The sequence below is a fragment of the Emydura macquarii genome, unplaced genomic scaffold (assembly GCF_026122565.2).
Source record: "Emydura macquarii macquarii isolate MOO-44397 ecotype Brisbane River unplaced genomic scaffold, CSIRO-AGI_Emac_v2 contig_212, whole genome shotgun sequence".
NCBI classification, from domain to species: Eukaryota; Metazoa; Chordata; order Testudines; family Chelidae; genus Emydura; species Emydura macquarii.
In genome coordinates this window covers 13,873,710-13,891,919 of record NW_027130349.1, presented here as the reverse complement: position 1 = coordinate 13,891,919, position 18,210 = coordinate 13,873,710, and the positions used below count along the sequence as shown (strand labels likewise).

At 40.6% G+C, this 18,210-nt stretch overlaps 2 protein-coding genes across 7 annotated transcripts in view; one reads left to right on the top strand and one right to left on the bottom strand.

The window, feature by feature from the left end:
* Positions 1-239: 239 nt before the first annotated feature.
* PSMG2 (proteasome assembly chaperone 2) lies at positions 240-14,351 on the bottom strand. 4 transcript variants are annotated; one of them, XM_067548132.1, is made up of 8 exons: positions 14,161-14,351; positions 12,793-12,964; positions 7,023-7,081; positions 5,864-5,982; positions 3,620-3,793; positions 2,235-2,264; positions 1,023-1,143; positions 240-613 (listed from the first exon to the last, which is right to left on the bottom strand). In XM_067548132.1, the coding sequence occupies exons 1-8, from the start codon at positions 14,218-14,220 to the stop codon at positions 521-523; spliced, it is 828 nt and encodes a 275-aa protein (XP_067404233.1). In that variant the 5' UTR covers positions 14,221-14,351; the 3' UTR covers positions 240-520. The 4 variants fall into 4 exon arrangements, with proteins under 4 accessions (XP_067404233.1, XP_067404249.1, XP_067404225.1 ...); XM_067548124.1 differs by having other exon boundaries at positions 248-616; XM_067548148.1 differs by lacking the exon at positions 2,235-2,264 and having other exon boundaries at positions 246-613.
* An 82-nt stretch (positions 14,352-14,433) lies between these two features.
* The window catches only part of CEP76 (centrosomal protein 76), a 38,050-nt gene continuing 34,273 nt past the window's right edge, over positions 14,434-18,210 (top strand). For 2 of the 3 annotated variants that reach the window (XR_010919691.1, XM_067548090.1), the window contains exon 1: positions 14,663-14,755. Coding sequence is in view for 1 of the 3 variants with exons in the window: in XM_067548090.1 (XP_067404191.1) it covers positions 14,693-14,755 (63 nt within the window). In the remaining 2 variants the exon portion in view is untranslated. Of the gene's footprint in view, positions 14,479-14,662; positions 14,756-18,210 lie in introns of those variants that run through there. The other variant, XM_067548098.1, reaches the window with a different exon arrangement.

Below are 18,210 nucleotides of genomic sequence, written 5' to 3'. Positions count from 1 at the left end.
CAGCCTTGTGAAAGCAAGTTAAAATAACAATCCAGGCTCATGTCTTCTGCATAGCACCCCCACAGACAGTGCCTCAGCACTGGGAGAAAGGGGTAAGAATCACTGGTAGCTCTCTGATTGCCAGGAAGATGATGGGAAGCAGTCTGATGGGGTCAAGAGCTAGGGTGGAGGTAAAGGGCCTCTGGCTTGAGCCTGGGCTCTCATATTGATACCTAGGAATTTAAAGGTGGCCCTTCATGGATATTAATTGGTGGGGTTCTCTCAAAAGTAAAATAAACTTTTTTTAAAAAAGTAGTTTATTAAAGATGCACCAGAAGATACTCAAGAAACCTCTACATAAAACACAGTCCTTTGGTCAAATATGAAGACCTACGTTACTTTATTACAATATCCACATTCTAAAAGGAAATGTTTGTGTAAATAAAGTTGAATGTTACACAACTGTTGTTGGTTGGCATTCACTGTCTTTAGAGGGAGGTTACAGATTTAATACAACTGATGGTTCAGAATACCTCACTAATCAGAAGAGTGCAGGTGGAAGGCCATTACCAAAGAGTAATCTCCAAGAATGTGGTATTTTCCATTGTGAAGGAGGAGCTGTGGCATCACTGTTCTGCTGATTTAAGAACAAAATACATTTTCAAACATTGGAATTACATTAACTAGCACGTAAGGCCGCTTTTCCCATTTCCCCTCCCTTTAGTGTGCACATTTAGTCAGAGCAGTAGTAGAGTGCTTTTTAAATATCTCCAATCACAGTAGATGGCCTTAGGGCTACTGTACTATCAAGCAGGATCATAACTCTGAACAGATTATTATTTTCAAGCACATTGGATTTGATTTTCTCCCCATTAACTTTGGAACAAAAGGACACCACCTATTCTGGCTGCAAATTTCAAGTGACAGGTTGTCAGATTAGTGAAAGTTCAGAGACTCCTTCAAATTTTAACTAAGTGTCTGAGTTGCTGAAATGAAAACAGTAAGAGCTAAAAGCAAAAAACTTTCACTGAAAGAATACTTACTTCACTTTTAATTAGCTGGAGCCATTCATTAAGATAGTTAACAAGAGCCAGTGCATCAGGGATGTTGTCCCCTTCTGAGCAGAATTTCAATAGAACTGCCATTTGGATTCTGTTTGAACAACTGGAACAGAAATTGGTCAGATATTCCACTGGCAATCCCCAGAGGTGAGCTTATTAATCAGTTTTTGATCTTTTATATAAAAATTTTTTTTTTGTTTAAAAAATCCACATTTTTTCTTTACCTCCTGATCACCATGAAGCTGGTCTTGGCTTTTTGGAGGGCATAGATCTTATTCTAGGGAGGCACTGCTTATGAACTACTACACAGTTCATTTGCTTTTTTGGTACTACTATTTGGGCATTCATGCAGATTCCTTTGACATGGATCCGTAATCTCCCCCTGTACTACAATCTGAAAAGTATAGTGGTTGTATGCACACTGCAAAACCAGTGTTCACACACTAAGAAAAAAGGTAGGACTTAGTTGCCCATAATTAACTCGGGAAATAGCTACTAGGGCCAAATGAACATAGTTGGATAGTTTACTGAAGATAATAAAGGGCACAGAAGGGAAATTTCAAGAGCGATAGAGTAAGACAAGGAAGAGGAAAGAGAATAAGCTTCTGGCTAATCAACAATGGAAGATCTGACAAAGGTATAACATTACTGAGCTAACAAATATCTATCCTTGGGATGGATGTAGCTTGATGTAAGGGACATGCTCAATTTGATAAGCTTGATGGGAAAAGTGGAACAATTTTAGTTATAATCCAGTTTGGAAGGTGCCTCCCGTATTATCTAGCCCAGGAATTTCACTGCAGTTTCAAAATGAACAAAGATGCACCTTCATGCAGGGGGGGAGAGGAGGGGGGAAGGAAGGAAAGGAATACACCCTACTGGAAGTTTGTATTAAAGTGTTAATTCAAGCAGCAATCATTTCAAATGAGTGAGTCATTCAGTTGTATTTGTAATTATTACCAACCTGGAATTAATTGCTTTCTAACCCCAGAATATTTCAGAAACTAGCCCATGGTGACATTCTAGTCATCAGGTAGAAGAATGACTACCTTACTTAAACACCATAAAGGAAGAATGAGATACTATGTATTTGAACAGCATAAAGTAAAAATAGTGTTGAGAGCACTGTTCAAGTTGGTTTTCCATTTGAATGGGCAAATTTAAAGATATGAAAGTTTTTATCCTGAGACTTACAAAGGTGAAAGGTTACAAATCCACTTCTGCCTATCATGAAGGAAACAAAAATAATTAGCTTAAACCCAATTCTCAAGTTTCAAGATTAGGAAAGTCATTAAAACAAACTGGGGGTAGCCCGACAAAAAGCAGACATGCTGAATCTTTAGTCTAGGTTTTGTGAAGCACGTACTACAGAATATTTGATGCATAAAATGTCTCTTTTTGAGAGGCAGGATGGTGTAAATAGGCCTCTAGACAGGGAGTTGAGAAATCTAGATGCTAGGTCCAGCTCTGCCACTAACTTGCTGTGTGAACTAGGACAAATCACTTAACCTCTTTATGCCTGTTTCCCATCTTATCCTTTGTCACATCTATTTAAATTGTAAGCTTTTCAAGGCAGGGACTGTCTCTTACTCCGTCTTTATACAACACTTAGTGCAATAGGGCCCAAATTTTGCTAGGGGCTTCTATGTGCTTCCATAATCCAAATAATAAATGACGCAATGAGCAGACCAGGATTATTAACTCTAGTCAGGGCTAAAGTTCAGATGGGGTGAAAGGCAACATATGCTAAGGAAGTAGTAAATTCTTGTATGTACAAAAATAATTTCACACACATCTTTGCAAAAGTTGTTTCACTCACCTAGCCCAGTAAGCTTTATAGTCAAATTCTTGAAATTCAGACTTGTTTTTAACTTTGTACCCAAATGCATTTTTTTGTTTTTGTTTTAATGTCTGCTGGTCTTGAAGCCAAGGACTCAATCAAATTTTAGAATTTTATTCTCCAAGGACGGTATATCATTGGGAGCTATTTCAGTCATGGTGAAAGCAAGTGTCTTTTGAAATAGGTATTTAGCTCAACTTGTCTCTGTGTTAATGGACTAAATTAAAAAAAAGCCAATTTTTCTGCATCTTATTTTGACATAATTATAGCAGTTAATTTCTGCATTAATTTGGGGCTTAAAATGTCAAGACAAATCTTCTATCATACATACTTTAATTACAAATAATTACAGTTACTACTTACAACTGCATTTTGTACAAACTCAGATACCAAATTCAGTTATGATCTTGATTGCATCCTCTCTCTTCTTCCCCTCAAAAACCATATATGAAAATCCGATTGTTAGCTACTGTGCTGCAACTTTATTTTGCTAGGGTTTTTATAAATCATGTAACTCCTCTTTCAATCATGGGCTTGTTCTGGGGATGACAATCTCCTGTTATATTTCTACAGGATTTTCTGCAGAATACCCTTACTAAATATATACAGCATCCCCTGAAAAGACAATGAATGTTCATTTTTCCTGGGATCTGACTGAACAGCCAAAAGTAGACTGTAGCTGGATACTGCAAACAGGACATCTGACACAGTTCCTTCTAACATCAGTCAATTAACCCACCTCTCACTGAATAATAATTTTGTGATGCCACCTCCAGGAATATGTAGTACCATCTCTGCATCATTTACTCCAGGGTAAGCGGTGACTTTTTCCATCTCTTTCCAGTTTAGCCTCTGCATTAGATCTCCATCTGTTTTCTGAATAGCAGGTGTGAGTAAGTATCGTAGTGGAGTACTGGAATAAATCATAAAATGCAGGAATACTGTAAATAGCTACCCAGGTTATTCATGTAAAAGGCTAACTGCAATCTTCTGGAGCCTCAATCTTGCAATGAAAGAACATAGGAATTGCTTTCTTCCACAAGACAAACCCATAGGTTAATCTGAGGTTACAAAACATAGGCTGATCAGCAATCTTAGAAGTAAATATTTAAGCCTGAGGCAAGCAGGCACATTTTCTTTCTTTGAATCACTACCACATCAGACTCAGAAAAAGTAGAATCAGCTACTGAATTAACCGATTTTTCTGAGTGGTAAAGGTTGTTTCTCCTGAAAGGCACAAATAGCTGTTACATACCCAACAGTTGGGATACTGAGACAAGTTAGAGGAACTGCTTTAGAGTTGTTAAACTGATTTGTAAAAAAGTAATGATTTTCTTCCTGTCCTATGAACTGTTTTGACTACAGTAGTCTTAGACTTCACATGGACATATTGGTACACTGGGCTGTGGTAGCACTATCAGTAGACTTAGAATAAGCTTTTCAGTCACTATAGAGTTGTGTTCTTAAGTTAGTTAGCCTGTTGGTCCACTGCCAGAACAAAAAAAATGATTAAACACTAAGTCAACTGACAACTTGGAATGTATAATATGGTATATCCAGGCCCACAATCAGTGGATGTAAATTGCAGTTCTATTAACAGTTCATGTGACTCTGTCATGGGGGAGCTACCCTTCAGCATGGTCTCTTGTAGCCCTGCACTGTGTTGCACTCAGCACCTGCCCCCCCAGTTTCTTTCAATCTTCTTGATTAACCTGCTTCAAAACACACATCCCCTTTGTGGGGTCTAGTTTATTAAGTCTTTCCACAAAGTGTAACTCACTGTGTTAGTTGTGCCAATTTTACCCCACTGCAGGTCCATTTAAGAGTCTTGATGAGCTCTTGCCCTGGTTCAGAAGACCTGCCCCTGCCCGGTCCCTTTCCTACAGCTGGGGTTGTAAGGTAGCCAATAAATGAAGACGCCCCTGTTCTCCTCATGGAACAGCATATATACATAAATGAAACAGTCAGTTTCTCCCCTTATGGCAGGAGCCCCAGCTCTCCTCGTGGAACTGGGTAATTCAGACAGTTATTATTGCTCTCCTCAAGCCAGGAGTCCTCAACTCTCCTCCTAGGAGCTGGCTTGTAGTTTAGCCAGCTGCAGGGCCTCAATCAGTTTCTCCTTCAAACTAGCTCCTTCTCTCCAATTAGTCTTCTGGCTCAGAAGGTTTAACAGGCCAGTCTTCTCCTGCGGCTGTCTCCCTGGTATTAGGGAGGAGGCAGCATTTATGCTGGTCCCCTTCTCCCAGCTCATCGGGTGAGACTACAGAAGCCTTGACCCACCCACTCTGCAAACTCTCCTAAGCCTTTTTATATTTATTTATAGATAGATAGCGCTATAGAACCTTTCAAATCTTAAAGGCCACACTATGTCAGGGTGGGCTAACCCTTAGGCACCACCTACCCTTAAGGGGCAGACTACCTCCATCAAACTGCAGACTGATAATCATATGCAGAACATTTGTAGGCCTCAGTCTCCTTTAAGGCACTGAAGACTTCTTCAACTGAAATAGTAGGTCTTCTGCTAAAACAGTGATGTCAGATTCCTTATCATGGATTGTGAAGCCCTCAATCATTGAAAAATGATAATTTTTAGAGAAGTTACATTACCCTGGATTATCTGTAATCTTAACATTGCAATGTCCTGCTAATGTAAAAGATCAGAAGATTAAAACTATCACAAGTTGACAATAACTGAACATTAATCTGAGTGGTCTATTATCCAAGCTGAAATGCAAAAACAAACAGCCAGGAAAAAGTGAGATGCAAACAAATTCAGTTTTGACAATATCCTCAAAGCATCCCCTTACTGTTCTATTTCATACATATTAAGTTTGCACAACATATACACACACAGCAAAGCAAAAGGAACCATAGCAAATATACTTAAAGAGTAACTGGACCTATGCTAAATGGAGACATGTCAGTTAACTTTATGGAAAAGAACAGGAATAGTAAATTTCTTAAAGCATGCATATGAACATACCCATGAAGCTGCTGATCATCACGCTGATATGCATGGCTGCTAGACAGAAGAATGACTTTGGCACATCTACTGCTTTTCACCCAAGAAAGCAGTGTTTGACAAAATGACCTATATTTGTTCTTTATATCAAAATGAAGAAGCAGCAGAAAGATAGATTAAATAATTAAGAAATTACAAAAAAAACTACAATCTATTGTTTGTACTGCATTTAATATCTAGGAATGATGCAAGGTCATATTCATTTAACTAAAACTAGACTTTCCTCATGCCTGTGAAGTCTATTTTAGAATAGTTCATAAATGGAAGGCTAAGGATGGAACCAAGCTTAACTACAAATGCTTATGATTATGAAGTCAACATTTACCCACTATTAATCATACTTTTAGATACTAGTGTATGATCCAGCTTCTACCGATAAATCTACTACAGCAAGATTGCAAATATTGTAGATTTTTAGGAACCCACACACTTGAACTGCCAAAAATTGTGCTGATGTGGAAAATGCTGGTTTTAATGGCAACCACTGTATCATAGCAAGCATACAACAATATGAATTCCCCCTCATTTTTCATTATAACCTCAGTTCTGAGGTGGTTGAAGAATCCTGAGAAACAATTCATCATTTTGACAGCAAAAATAAATTTATTTTAGAGTGAAATAAACACTAATGTGCACTAATTATAAGGATATATTTTCCCAAACAAAATGAATCAAATACTGCCACTACCATGGAGACAATAAATAAATAATATACAACATCATGCTGCTATCTATATGATTAAGTCCAATTGTCTTTTTCTCAGCAGTCCAGAGTTTAATTCAAACAGTAGAAATACAATTAGGTAATTAATGGCAAATTTCAACTGCATTTGTTTGATAAACATCTTACAAAACAGTTACAACAGTTTTGAAAGCTTTTGATTCCAATTTATTTCCCATTTGTTATATATTTGCTGGATAGAAGCCTTGGCAGAAACAATTTTTAGATTCATTTTTAAAGGAAAGTGATTTTTCTGTACTAGAAACTAGTTACTTTTGGGTTTAGTTCATAAGCTGGTTAACATGAATATTGACTGTTCAAGAACTTGGATATGAACATTTTCTGATTCAGATTTCATGTTTCAGTAGATGCAGTGGGAACCACCACCAACATACATACCTTTACAAATGGTGATCTAATTTGGAGAACCACAAGCTTTTTAGAAGGTAAAGAATACACTGCAAAAACAACAACAAAAAGTTGTGTAAAAAGAAAACAAGTGAACAATGTAGGGTTAGACATGTTCAGCTGAATATGATTTATAACAAGGTGGATAAAATTGATATTCTGAATAAAAAATTTTAAAATCAGATTTGATTTGAATTAAATACTTTTTTCTATTTAAAAGTCTATTTAAAATTATAACAATCATTGTGTTAAAGCCTACAATTAATATAATTTGTTAAAGTCATTTAAACAAAAAATATTCAATAATGTATTGAAAACAAATTCAATACATGTTTGGTTCTGAAGTTCTAAAGAAAATCATACCACTGAACTGGTAAAAGATACTGGCTAAGCACCTGGAACCAGAGTTTGCTGAAATGCTAAGACATCTTTTGAACAAATTGATAAATGAAACAGTAATAAGTCACCAGGACCAGATGGTATTCACCCAAGAGTTCTGAAAGAACTCACGTATGAAATTGCAGAACTACTAACTGTCATATGTAACTTATCATTTAAATCAGTTCCTGTACCAGATGATTGGAGGATAGCTAATATGACACCAATTTTTAAAAAAGGCTCCAGAGGCAATCCCAGAAATTACAGGCTGGTAAGCCTAACTTCAGTCCCAGGCAAACTAGTTTAAACTATAGTAAAGAACAGAATTATCAGACACACAGATGAATACAATTTGTTGGGGAAGAGTCAACTTGGTTTTTGTAAAGAGACATCATGCCTCACCCATCTACTAGAATTTTTTGAGGGGGGTCAACAAGCATGTGGACAAGAGTGATCCAGTGAATAGAGGGTACGATAGAGGGTACTTAAGAGTTTCAGAAAGCCTTTGAAAAGGTCCCTCACCAAAGGCTCTTAAGCACAGTAAGCTGTCATGGGACAAGAAGGACAGTCCTCTCCTGAATCAGTAACTGGTTAAAAGATAGGAAACAAAGGGTAGGAATAAATGGTCAGTTTTCAGAATGAAGAGAGGAAATAATGGTGTCCTCAGGGGTCTGTACTGGGACCACCACTATTCAACATATTCACAAATGATCTGGAAAAAGGGGTAAACAGTGAGGTGCCAAAATTTGCAGATGACAACTATCTTGAGCAGTTTTGTAAGTCCAAAGCAGACTGTGAAGAGTTGCAAAGGGATCTTACAAAGCTGGGTAACTGGGTAATAAAATGGCAGATGAAATTCAGTGTTGATAAATGCAAAGTAATGAACATTGGAAAACACAATCCCAACTGTACATATAAAATGATGGGGTGTAAATTGGCTGCTACCACTCAGGAAAGAGATTTTGGAGTCATTGTGGATAGTTCTCTGAAAACATTCCCTCAATGTCCAGCAGCGGTCAAAAAAAGCTAACAATGCTGGGAATCATTAGGAAAGGGATAGATAATAAGATGAAATATCATATTGCTTCCATATAAATTCATGGTACGCCCACATCTTGAATACTGCTTGCAGATCTGGTCACCCCATCACAATAAAGATGCACTGGAATTGGAAAAAATACAGAAAACGACAACTAAAATGATTAGGGGTATGGAATAGCTTCCATATGAGGAGAGTTTAATAAGACTGGGCCTTTTCAGCTCAGAAAAGACTGCTAACGAGGGATATGATAGAGGTCTATAAAATCATCACTAGAGAAAGTAAATGAAGTATTATTTACTCCTTTTCATACCACAGGAACTAGGGGTCACCAAATGAAATGAATAGGCAGAAGGTTTAAAATGAACAAAAGGAAGTACTTCTTCACACAACACACAGTCAACCTGTGGAACTCTTTGCCAGAGGATGTTGTGAGGGCCCAGATATAACAGGGTTAAAAAAGAACTAGATAAGTTCATGGAGGATAGGTCCATCAATGGCTATTAGCCAGGATGAGCAGGGATGCAAAACCATGCTCTGAAGTGTTTCTAGCCGCTCTTTGCCAGAAGCTAGGAATGAGCGATGGGATGAATTACTTGAAGGTTACCTGTTTTGTTCATTCCCTCTGAAGCACCTGGCATTGGCCACTGTCAGAAGACAGGATACTGGGCTAGATGGACCACTGGTTTGACCACTATGGCCGTTTTCCACAGAAGCAAAGATAATATTTTCCTCATTTCAGTTTATTCAACTAGTTCAATTCAGTCAACAGTTCGTTCAAACTTGAGAAACCAAATGGAATTAAAAAAGCAGGAAAGCTTGTTTTCCTCTTCAATACTGTGAATGAAACTAGGTGGGAGAGGGTGCGATCTGTTAGTTCTATGATCTTGAAAACAATCAGTTCAATCCATTAATTTGCTACAGATAATACTTCCTTTGTTTCATGAAGAAGTTTTAAATGGAAGACATTGATAAACTTGCTTTTTTATTATATATCCCACACATTTAAGGTAGTTTTATTTAGCTAACAAAAAACAATTTTAAAAAGCGTTTTTGTGCATTTAAATTGAATTCAAATTTCAAGCCAAATGAAACTTGACATACAATTCAAGTTGCATACAATACAATTTGATGCTTTTTTTTTTAATCTAGTAAATAAGAAATGTCATTCACCTTTCTAATGCAATAAAAAAATTAAAAATGAAGAATCTGAATAAATTTACATTCATCTATATAATTACTTAAATAAATGGGTATACACTTAGTGTATCCGCCTGCTTAACAAAATAAAATCCAATGAAAATCAACTTCTCTTTAGGAAAAAGAAACGATTAAAATCTATTTAAATAAAGGTGCCCTGCTTGCCGATTTAAATAAATTAAAATCAGTAATATAAATCACTTTATTTATGTTTATTTATAAATCAATCCAGCCTGATTTATAAAGTAAGTGAAGTCAGAGGATAGTAAAGCAGAACTTCCAGTTATCTGAGTTCATTATTAGGAAGCATGGCAATGTATGTATCTACTAACACATCAGCATATTTTTTGTAATTGACTGTACTTAGACGTTTCAGTGAAGATAAATATAAAGGAACACTGCGGTGGTACTGAACAAAGTAAAACACTAAACTCAGTGGAACCAAACATGCTATTTATTCAGCTTCTTTTACTTAATACAAGACATTATCTTGAGATTTTCAATTTGTTTTACAGCAGAAGTCTTCAGAAATGTGATGACTAGAAGAGAAAAAGAAATGGAAGGTTTCTAAAAATGAGAAGAAAAAAAACTAAAATTAAATAGGAAGAAAGTGTGAAGCAAAAAGGAAGAAAAGGAGAAATCTCTATCTAAACCTCAATTTGAAATATATCACTACTTGTGTACCATCTACCCGTTACATAACATACGTTAGTGTTCAATAATAGTCTGGGAGCATGTGTAATTCTATGGACAAGTTAATGACACAAAGATTAGGGTGGTGTCATTTGACTAAAAAAAAAAAAATCTACAGAATCATAATTTCAATGGTGTTCTCCTCTTCAGTGTGAAAGAGGGGGAACTTGCTACCTCTCAAACTCCCAGTTCAAGGTCCTCTGGTTGGTGGAAACTTTGATAATACAAAGTTGTTGGAAATGGATCGAGCTGGGTATTATTCAAAAGCCCTTTTTCCCCACAACCACAATGGTATCAAACATGACAAATTACATTATATATCACACACACATACACACACACTAAAACAATTACATATATTCAAGAAAATGTTAAAATTAATTTATAAAAATGGTTTTTGAACATAGGTATGTCAAACATGCAGCCCTCACAAAGTTAAATTGTGGCCCCTCAACTGACAGTACTGTGTTATCAGTTAATGCACAGAACATGATATCTGATCAATTTGAAGCAGTTCTTCCACTTATTGTAATCTGTAATATTAAAAAATTTAATTTGCCATCATTGGCAAAAAAGAAGTGGTTCAGTGGCATTGATTATGCACACTTACATAACAGACATTATGTAACATAATTAGGGTCCCAAAGTAATTTACTACAAAATCCTTGATTTTACTTCCATCTTAATAATTTTTAGGTATCAATGAGGATACAAGAGTACTGACTAGATGCTGAATCTTTGGAGAATACTACCATGGAGGACCTGATTAAATAATGCTTGGTGACATCTTTCATGCTACAAGAAATGCACCTATAAACTGAACTTGGCAAGGTTGCAAAGAAGTACACAGACTATCAGGAAAAAGTTGAAGATGCTGGAACAAGTGCCAGTCATGGGCAAGACTTGCCTTATACCACATCTAATAGCCCACGTTTCAAGAAGAACACCTGCTTCTTCTGTGGTAAGATGGAAGCCCAGACATCCATTGCACACCCTTTTGACAGGTGAGAAACTGAATGAAGCAATCATTTTTACTGAGAACATTGCATGGAAACTAATGTGGGTGCATTGACCCAAAAGATGCCCATGTATATGATATCGCATTTCACATCAGGTGTTACACCAAGAATGTATGTAATGTGTTTTATCAAACGGTAAAAGCAACAGAAACAAACACTGAGGTTATGTTTACACTACCATTTATGTCACCTGGGGGGGTGGCTTTTTCACATGCCTGAGCGACATAAATTTACACCAATGTACGATCGCAGGGGTTGGAGTAATTAAGCACATGAGAGAGTTCACATCCATCATCTTAGAGTGGCTACCTTAGAGAGCTTACAGCAGTGCAGCCATAGCCTGATTTTACTACTGCAAACTGTTCAACTCAGTCAGAGTTCATAAATTCCTTTACAGACTTTATTGTAGGGGTTCCCAAACATTTTGCCTGTGTGACCCCAGACAACAACAAAGCAATATAGCGACCAAGGAATCCACTCATTAAGTACATTAATTAATGCCCTTTAGTGTGATGCATGGGCTTGTGTCTTGTGACACAGCATCTTGCCTTCCAGCAGCATGGTATAAATTACACATCTAATCTCTGATGTGACATCAGCTGTACCTAGATACTGAAACTTGATGGACACAAAGTGCACTGACTCCAGCTTCACACAATTAAGTGCTCACAAATGGCACTATCAGTTTAAAGCAGTGTGTTGAGAGTGCAGGATAGCAATTCTTGACAGTGAACCAGAACTCTAGGAGAGAAAGTTGGGCATATGTTTCTCACAAGAATTGATCACAGGAAATTTCAGTGAGCTATTCAATTTCACCTGCTGGCAAATACATGGCCTCAGGTTTGCACCCAATCATACTTTGTCACGTCCAAGCATTTTGTATTGGTGACCCCTTTCACACAGCAAACCTCTGAGTGCAACCCCCCACGCTCCCGCAGGCTCCTCACTCCCACTTTGCCCTGGCTCCCTGCAGGCTCCTCATTCCCACTTCGCCCCTAACCTCTGCACCCTCCCCTTCTGTGCCCACCTGGGGAAACTGACCTGCAGGCACAGAGTGGCTGATGTTGCTGATCACTCCCCCCTTGAATGCTGCTCCTCCGCACCCTTCATAAGTGGGGTGGGGGATAGCTATCAAAGTCAGGGCTCCCTGCATCCAGGTCACTTTCCCCACCTGGGCAATGAGGCAAGTATTAGGAGCTGCTGCTGCTATATTGTTTCAACAACATAGTTTGCTGTTTCAGCACAAATTGGTTTTACACGGAAACTACAGCCCCAATCCTACAGTGAGCATCACATGGGGGTACCCCCTCCACACACATGGAGACCCATTTCTATTGGGGTGTCTCTGTACAGAGCTCATTGCAGGATTGGGGCCCAACTCCACATTTGAGACATAGCTTTAGAACACTATAAATACATTTTTAGTACATACCTTCAGCATTTATACTCAACTCTGTTGAGTTTTCTTCTGCTGTTGCATATGGATTATTCCCAACCATTGGCACCAGGCAATCAGTGTAGAAATAACCAACTTTAGGCATGTCAAGAGTCGAAATAACTAGATCTATCGCCAGCTGACCAACATTCCCAACTGATACAGCTGGCTGAAATAACAGAAGATTCTTAGCATTAAAGTTGTGATTTACTTAGTGAATAAAGTTATTTATCAACTATCTGAATTCTTGTACTAATTAGACTTATCACAAACATTGAAGAGTAATCGTTCACCATTAGATAAAAAAAGCTAATTTGTGAACAGCTTACTTATACAAACTTTGGCTTTGATCCCACAACCACTTATGCACATGCTTAACTTTGCTTTTGGGAGTAGTCCCATTTTAATATAAAATTAAGCAAGTAGATAAGTGTTTGGAGCCTTAATTTTGTTTGCTAGACAAATCATGACAATATTCTTTAAGATCTAATAAGGAAGTTGTTAGCACCTACAGTGACATTTATTGGCTATTTATACATTCAGTTGTGATTTGAGTTAGAAACTATGTACAGTATTCAAACTAATAAATGAAAACTCAACAACTTATATCGCTAAATATATGCTCAAATGACTACCCTCTTACGCAATATTTTAAAAATGGGATATGAAAACCTGAAGCTTCCTTTTACATATTGGAAAGCAGGTATCTTCCACATTTCATTTCATTCCTACTAGTAGATCAGTGCTGTATTACAGGACATGCACTATCAAAAAACCACCATACAGCCTATATTACCCATGAAAACTAGCTGTAGCATGACACATAATGAACGTGTAGTTGTACAAGAGGAAAATAATGTTTTTGCTAGCAGAGGTGAAAGCTTAATCAAGGCGATTGCACCAAACCCAGCTATCGATGGCTTTGGAACGGGGGTGCGGAAATCCCTCAAGAGAGGGAAGAGTACTTGAATGTGCTGCACCTACCATGGGCCCCGGGCCTGTAAACAGTTACGCACGTGTTTTACTTTACTTCCATCCCCCGAGTTAAGCCCCTGTAACTATTTATGGGATGGGGGGAGGGGAGTCAGAATAACAAGCGATCCCCTGATTACTACCGAGTCACGGAAAGTAACAGCCGCAGAGACACGTTTCTCTGTTTCCCAGCTCGGCGGGGTCAGGGGGCAGCGCGCGGGGCGGCCGCTTCACCCCAACCTCTGCCGCGGCGCCTTCCCCCAGCGATACCCATCGGGCAGCAGGAGCCAGCCCAGCGCTTCCCGCTTGAACCCGAGGCCTGGCCGCGCCGCTGTGCGCCGCTCGAGTCGCTGGGGGCGGGAGGGGATGGGAGGGGAGGGGGCGGCTCGTTACCAGCAGCAGCGTGAAGCCTTCGAAGTCGGGACGAGCGGAGCTATCGCAGGGAACAAACATCCCGGGGCCGGCTTAAACTGTCACTCGCCCGGCACGAGCCCGTCTCTTCTCCACGGGGTCCTTCCGCTCTGCCGGCAGCGCCGGCGCATTTGCCTGACGCCAGTGAGCAGCGGGAGGAGTTAGGAGACCACTGTAATCGCCTGTCCGTACGTAGGGCTCCTTTACAGGCGCCTCCCCCGATGCGCAGCTGGAAGGAACCCCGGAGAGAGTGGGGCGACTGCTCCGTTTTCCGGACCCGGCGATGGAGGCGGGCCGGAGGTGGGCGTCTCCATCAGGCGGTTGAGCAAGGCAGCCTCGCGCCCTAGTTGTGCGCCAGTTCGAAAAGCGTTGGTGCAGGAGGAGCGGGCGCGCGCCGGCAGCCGGTGCCGGCCCAGTGGGCGGGACAGACTGGCTGTGGGGGGCGGGTAGGGGCTGGGCACCGGGCTGGCTGGCTGGCGGCGGCCCGTGGGTGCTACCGCGCTCGGGGCTCGCCATGGCGCTGCCCCCGGAGAAAGCCTCGGAGCTGAAGCAGATCATCCGCCAGCAGCTGAGCAGGGTGAGGGGCGATCGCCGAGCAGCGTCGGCCGTCCGCGTGCCGGGTCACCCGGTGGCAGGGCTTCCCCCCGCACCCATGGGGAAGAGAGGGGGCAGCTCGTGCCAGCTGCACTCTGTGGGTGTGGACGGTGCTTCCTCGCCCTGCTGCTCGGCTCGCTTCCTTTTCTTCCCTTCCCTGTGGGACTTGAAAAGCAACCGGCCGAGAGTATCGCTGACCCCTGAGGTTGGCATGCCTTTCTGATGCCAGGCTGGGGTCGGCAGGTGCTGCCCCCGAGCTACCCCCGGGAACCAGGAATGGGGCGGGTGGCCCCGGTTGGTGTTGTGTGGTTTGTGTCGTGTCACAGTCACAGTTGTGATTCTTTGTTTCCTCCGTTTGTGGAGGAGTTATCGGAGCCTTCTGTGCATTGTCAGACTGCGCTTAGGTGCAGCCCACGGACATGGGGAAGGCAGATTCCCCGGGACTTCTGTCATTGTATCTTCAATCAGGTCTTTGGTTGGGACGTCACAAGCAGGCCATGATGCAAGCCAGCGAGTGCTGGCATCGTTTCCGTTGGCCTGTGCCATTAATGTATGGATCCAAAAAGGCTTCCTGGATTTGAGTTGGGAGAGTGGCAGTGAATTGAGGTCTAGCTGTATGGGTAGGTCCAGAGTGGCCAGGATCTTGTTGTACTCTTGGACCACAGCAGCGTCTCTCCTGATGTTGGCTGGCGTGCTGCCTGCCAAAACTGGGAGCCCCAGTGCTGGCACTGATTTGAGAGAACCGCTGATAGTCTTGAGCACAGCACTGATTTCAGTGTCAACAAGGTTGCTATGTGAGCTGTTGCACCAGACTGGTGCACAATACTCTGCTGTTGCTCAGACCAGGGCTTGTACTGATATTTGACGCATGCATCCCCAGGATACGTCTGTGAGCTTCTGGATGATATTAATTCTTCTCTTTATTTTGTTTTTGGTGTTGTCAGTACCCTCAATTGGATGAGCTAACTCCAAGGTACCATGGGTTGTAGTCATGCTATACACCAGAAAAGTTCACTTTCAGCAGCACTTTGCTCTTGTGGATATTCAAGTGGAATGCAGAAATGAGTGTCTTCAGAGCACTGGATTTCAGTCAGAAAGCTTTGAAATATATTTCAAGTGTCCGGAAGTTGTTGTTCATGACCTTTTCTGTGGCCTTCAGAGAGATGCTTGTTGCTAGCATAGTATTGTCTGCCTAGATGAATTTATGGGGTGATGTGACCAGACTGTCATTGGTATAGAGATTGAAGAGTGCAGGTGGATCCCGGTGGGAGGCTATTGTTCAGTCTCTGCTGGCAGATTCACCAAGGTATACAGTGAATCTTCTGTTACTCAGCATCTCAGTGATGAGTCTGTTGGTTGCTTGGCTTGAGAAAGCTAATGATAACTTAAGCAGAAGACATTTGCACCATACGATATCGTATGCAAAAGAAAGCTCAATGAATTCTGCCACTGTTTAATTTTTGCTGAAGTTGGATTCTATGTAGTTGGTTAAGACCAGCACCTGGTCACAGCAGTTGCAACCGGTTCTAAATTCGGCCTGCTCTTTGGGGATCGGTTGCTTCAGTATCAGCTGAACCTTTGAGGTAGGAGCTGCTCCAACAGTTTATAGCAACTGCTAAGGAAGGAGATGGGCTGGTAGCTTTTTGGGTCAGTGGCCTCTTTTCCCAGTTTCAAAATGGCTATGTCTTGGTCCCCCTTCCACTTCTTTGGTATTATCCTGAAAGAGTGGATGTTGCTGAAGAAGTCTGCTAGGTACCTTCTTACCTTCAGACCAGAGTTCAGGAATTCTGGATATGTTCTGTCCATTCCTGCTGCTTTCCGGACTTAGTGTTGGAGAGACCCTTGTCCACTTCATATACTGTGTAGGGGGCAGAAAGGGGTGAAGGAGTGGGGGGAGGAGATGAGAATCTTCATGCGGTCTCCCCTGTTATGTGAAAGCACAATGAATGTCATCAAATCAGCGACTGAACATCTTTATAGGACCTTCCAAATCAGAAAAACAAGTTCTCTTGTCACTGAATGAGTTCAAATAAACAGCCTTGCTATAAGTGTCCTGCCTTGTTATCCTTCTTTCTGCCTCAGGGTTTGTTTTAAAAGTGAGGTTTTTTGTTTTTACTTCCCCTTTTGTTAAGGTGAGTATCTGCTTTGCCTAATTTTTCCTGCCTTGCAATATCTCTCTGTTTATTATTCCTTCATCTTGTTTCTCCTCTCCCCTTTGCTCTGATTAGTCTTTTCCTGGGCTTACTCCATCTGTCCTTTTTTTTTTTAAATCACAAAAAATACCAACCTTGGATCCCTTAGCCTGCTTTTCATTCTTCTCAATCTTTGGGAAAGGTGCAAGGCCACAGAGAAAAGGTGTGATTTCAATTATGTTAAATGAGACAGAGTGGCTAAGGTGGAGAAAGAAAGGGAGGCTGTTGGAAAAGGCAGAAACGGACCTCAAGAGATTCTTGCACTATCAGTTACCAAACTGTGTAACAGGACAGAGGAGGCTGGTGGTGGATGAGTGAAAGGGGTTGGGAGCAGAAAAAGACAAGATCTTTAAGGTAAATTGTATTAAATTCATGGAGGGCTTTTTTTTTTTTCTTTTAAAGAAGGTAAACTTTGAACTGGATGCTGGAACAAACAAAAACTATGAAGCTTCTTTATAGACATTTCTGTTTAGCATCAGAGGATCTGAGTACTTCACCTATACTAATTAATTTAGCCTTATGGTGTCCCTGAGAGATGAGGAAGTATATTTATCACAACTTTATAGCTGAGGAACTGAAATACGGAGATTATGCGACTTCCATATGTTCATACAGGAAGTCTGTGATGGAACCAGCAACAAAAGAACCCAGATCTCATGAATCCCAGCCTGGCCCCTTAAACACAAGACCATCCTTGTGAGGATGAGAGTGTACTAGACAGAACATGTGGGCAGAACTCTAGAGTTTGAGACACAAGATGATACAAAAGCATGGATGAGGATTTCATGATTGGTGGATTTGCAGACATAGGAGGAGGAAGAGTTCAATATCAGGAATACCATCAAGATAATAGACCGTGAAGGCAAATAGTTGAGGCATGGTCTACATTTGGGTTTTATGAGTATAACTATTTTGGTTAGAGGGTGAGGTTTGTTTTTTGTATTTTTTACTGAAACACTTTACTGTGAAGGTCTTATTGTGTATGCAGTTATGTAAGTATGAAAGTGTATTAAATTGGTATAGTTGTATCCCTGCCTGTATGGGAATATCTGTAACAGTATTGAACATCTTTTTACTGGTATAACTGCTGCCACACTAGGCAGTAATACTGCTTTAACTATGCTAGTATAGTTGAGGCCTGAATCAAGGAGGGGAATAGAAATGTGTCTGAAGCTACTGCTCTTGCCCAGGAGAAGTACTTCTGTGTTGAGACAGTCATCTAAAAGAAAAATAGTTGAAGCTGCAT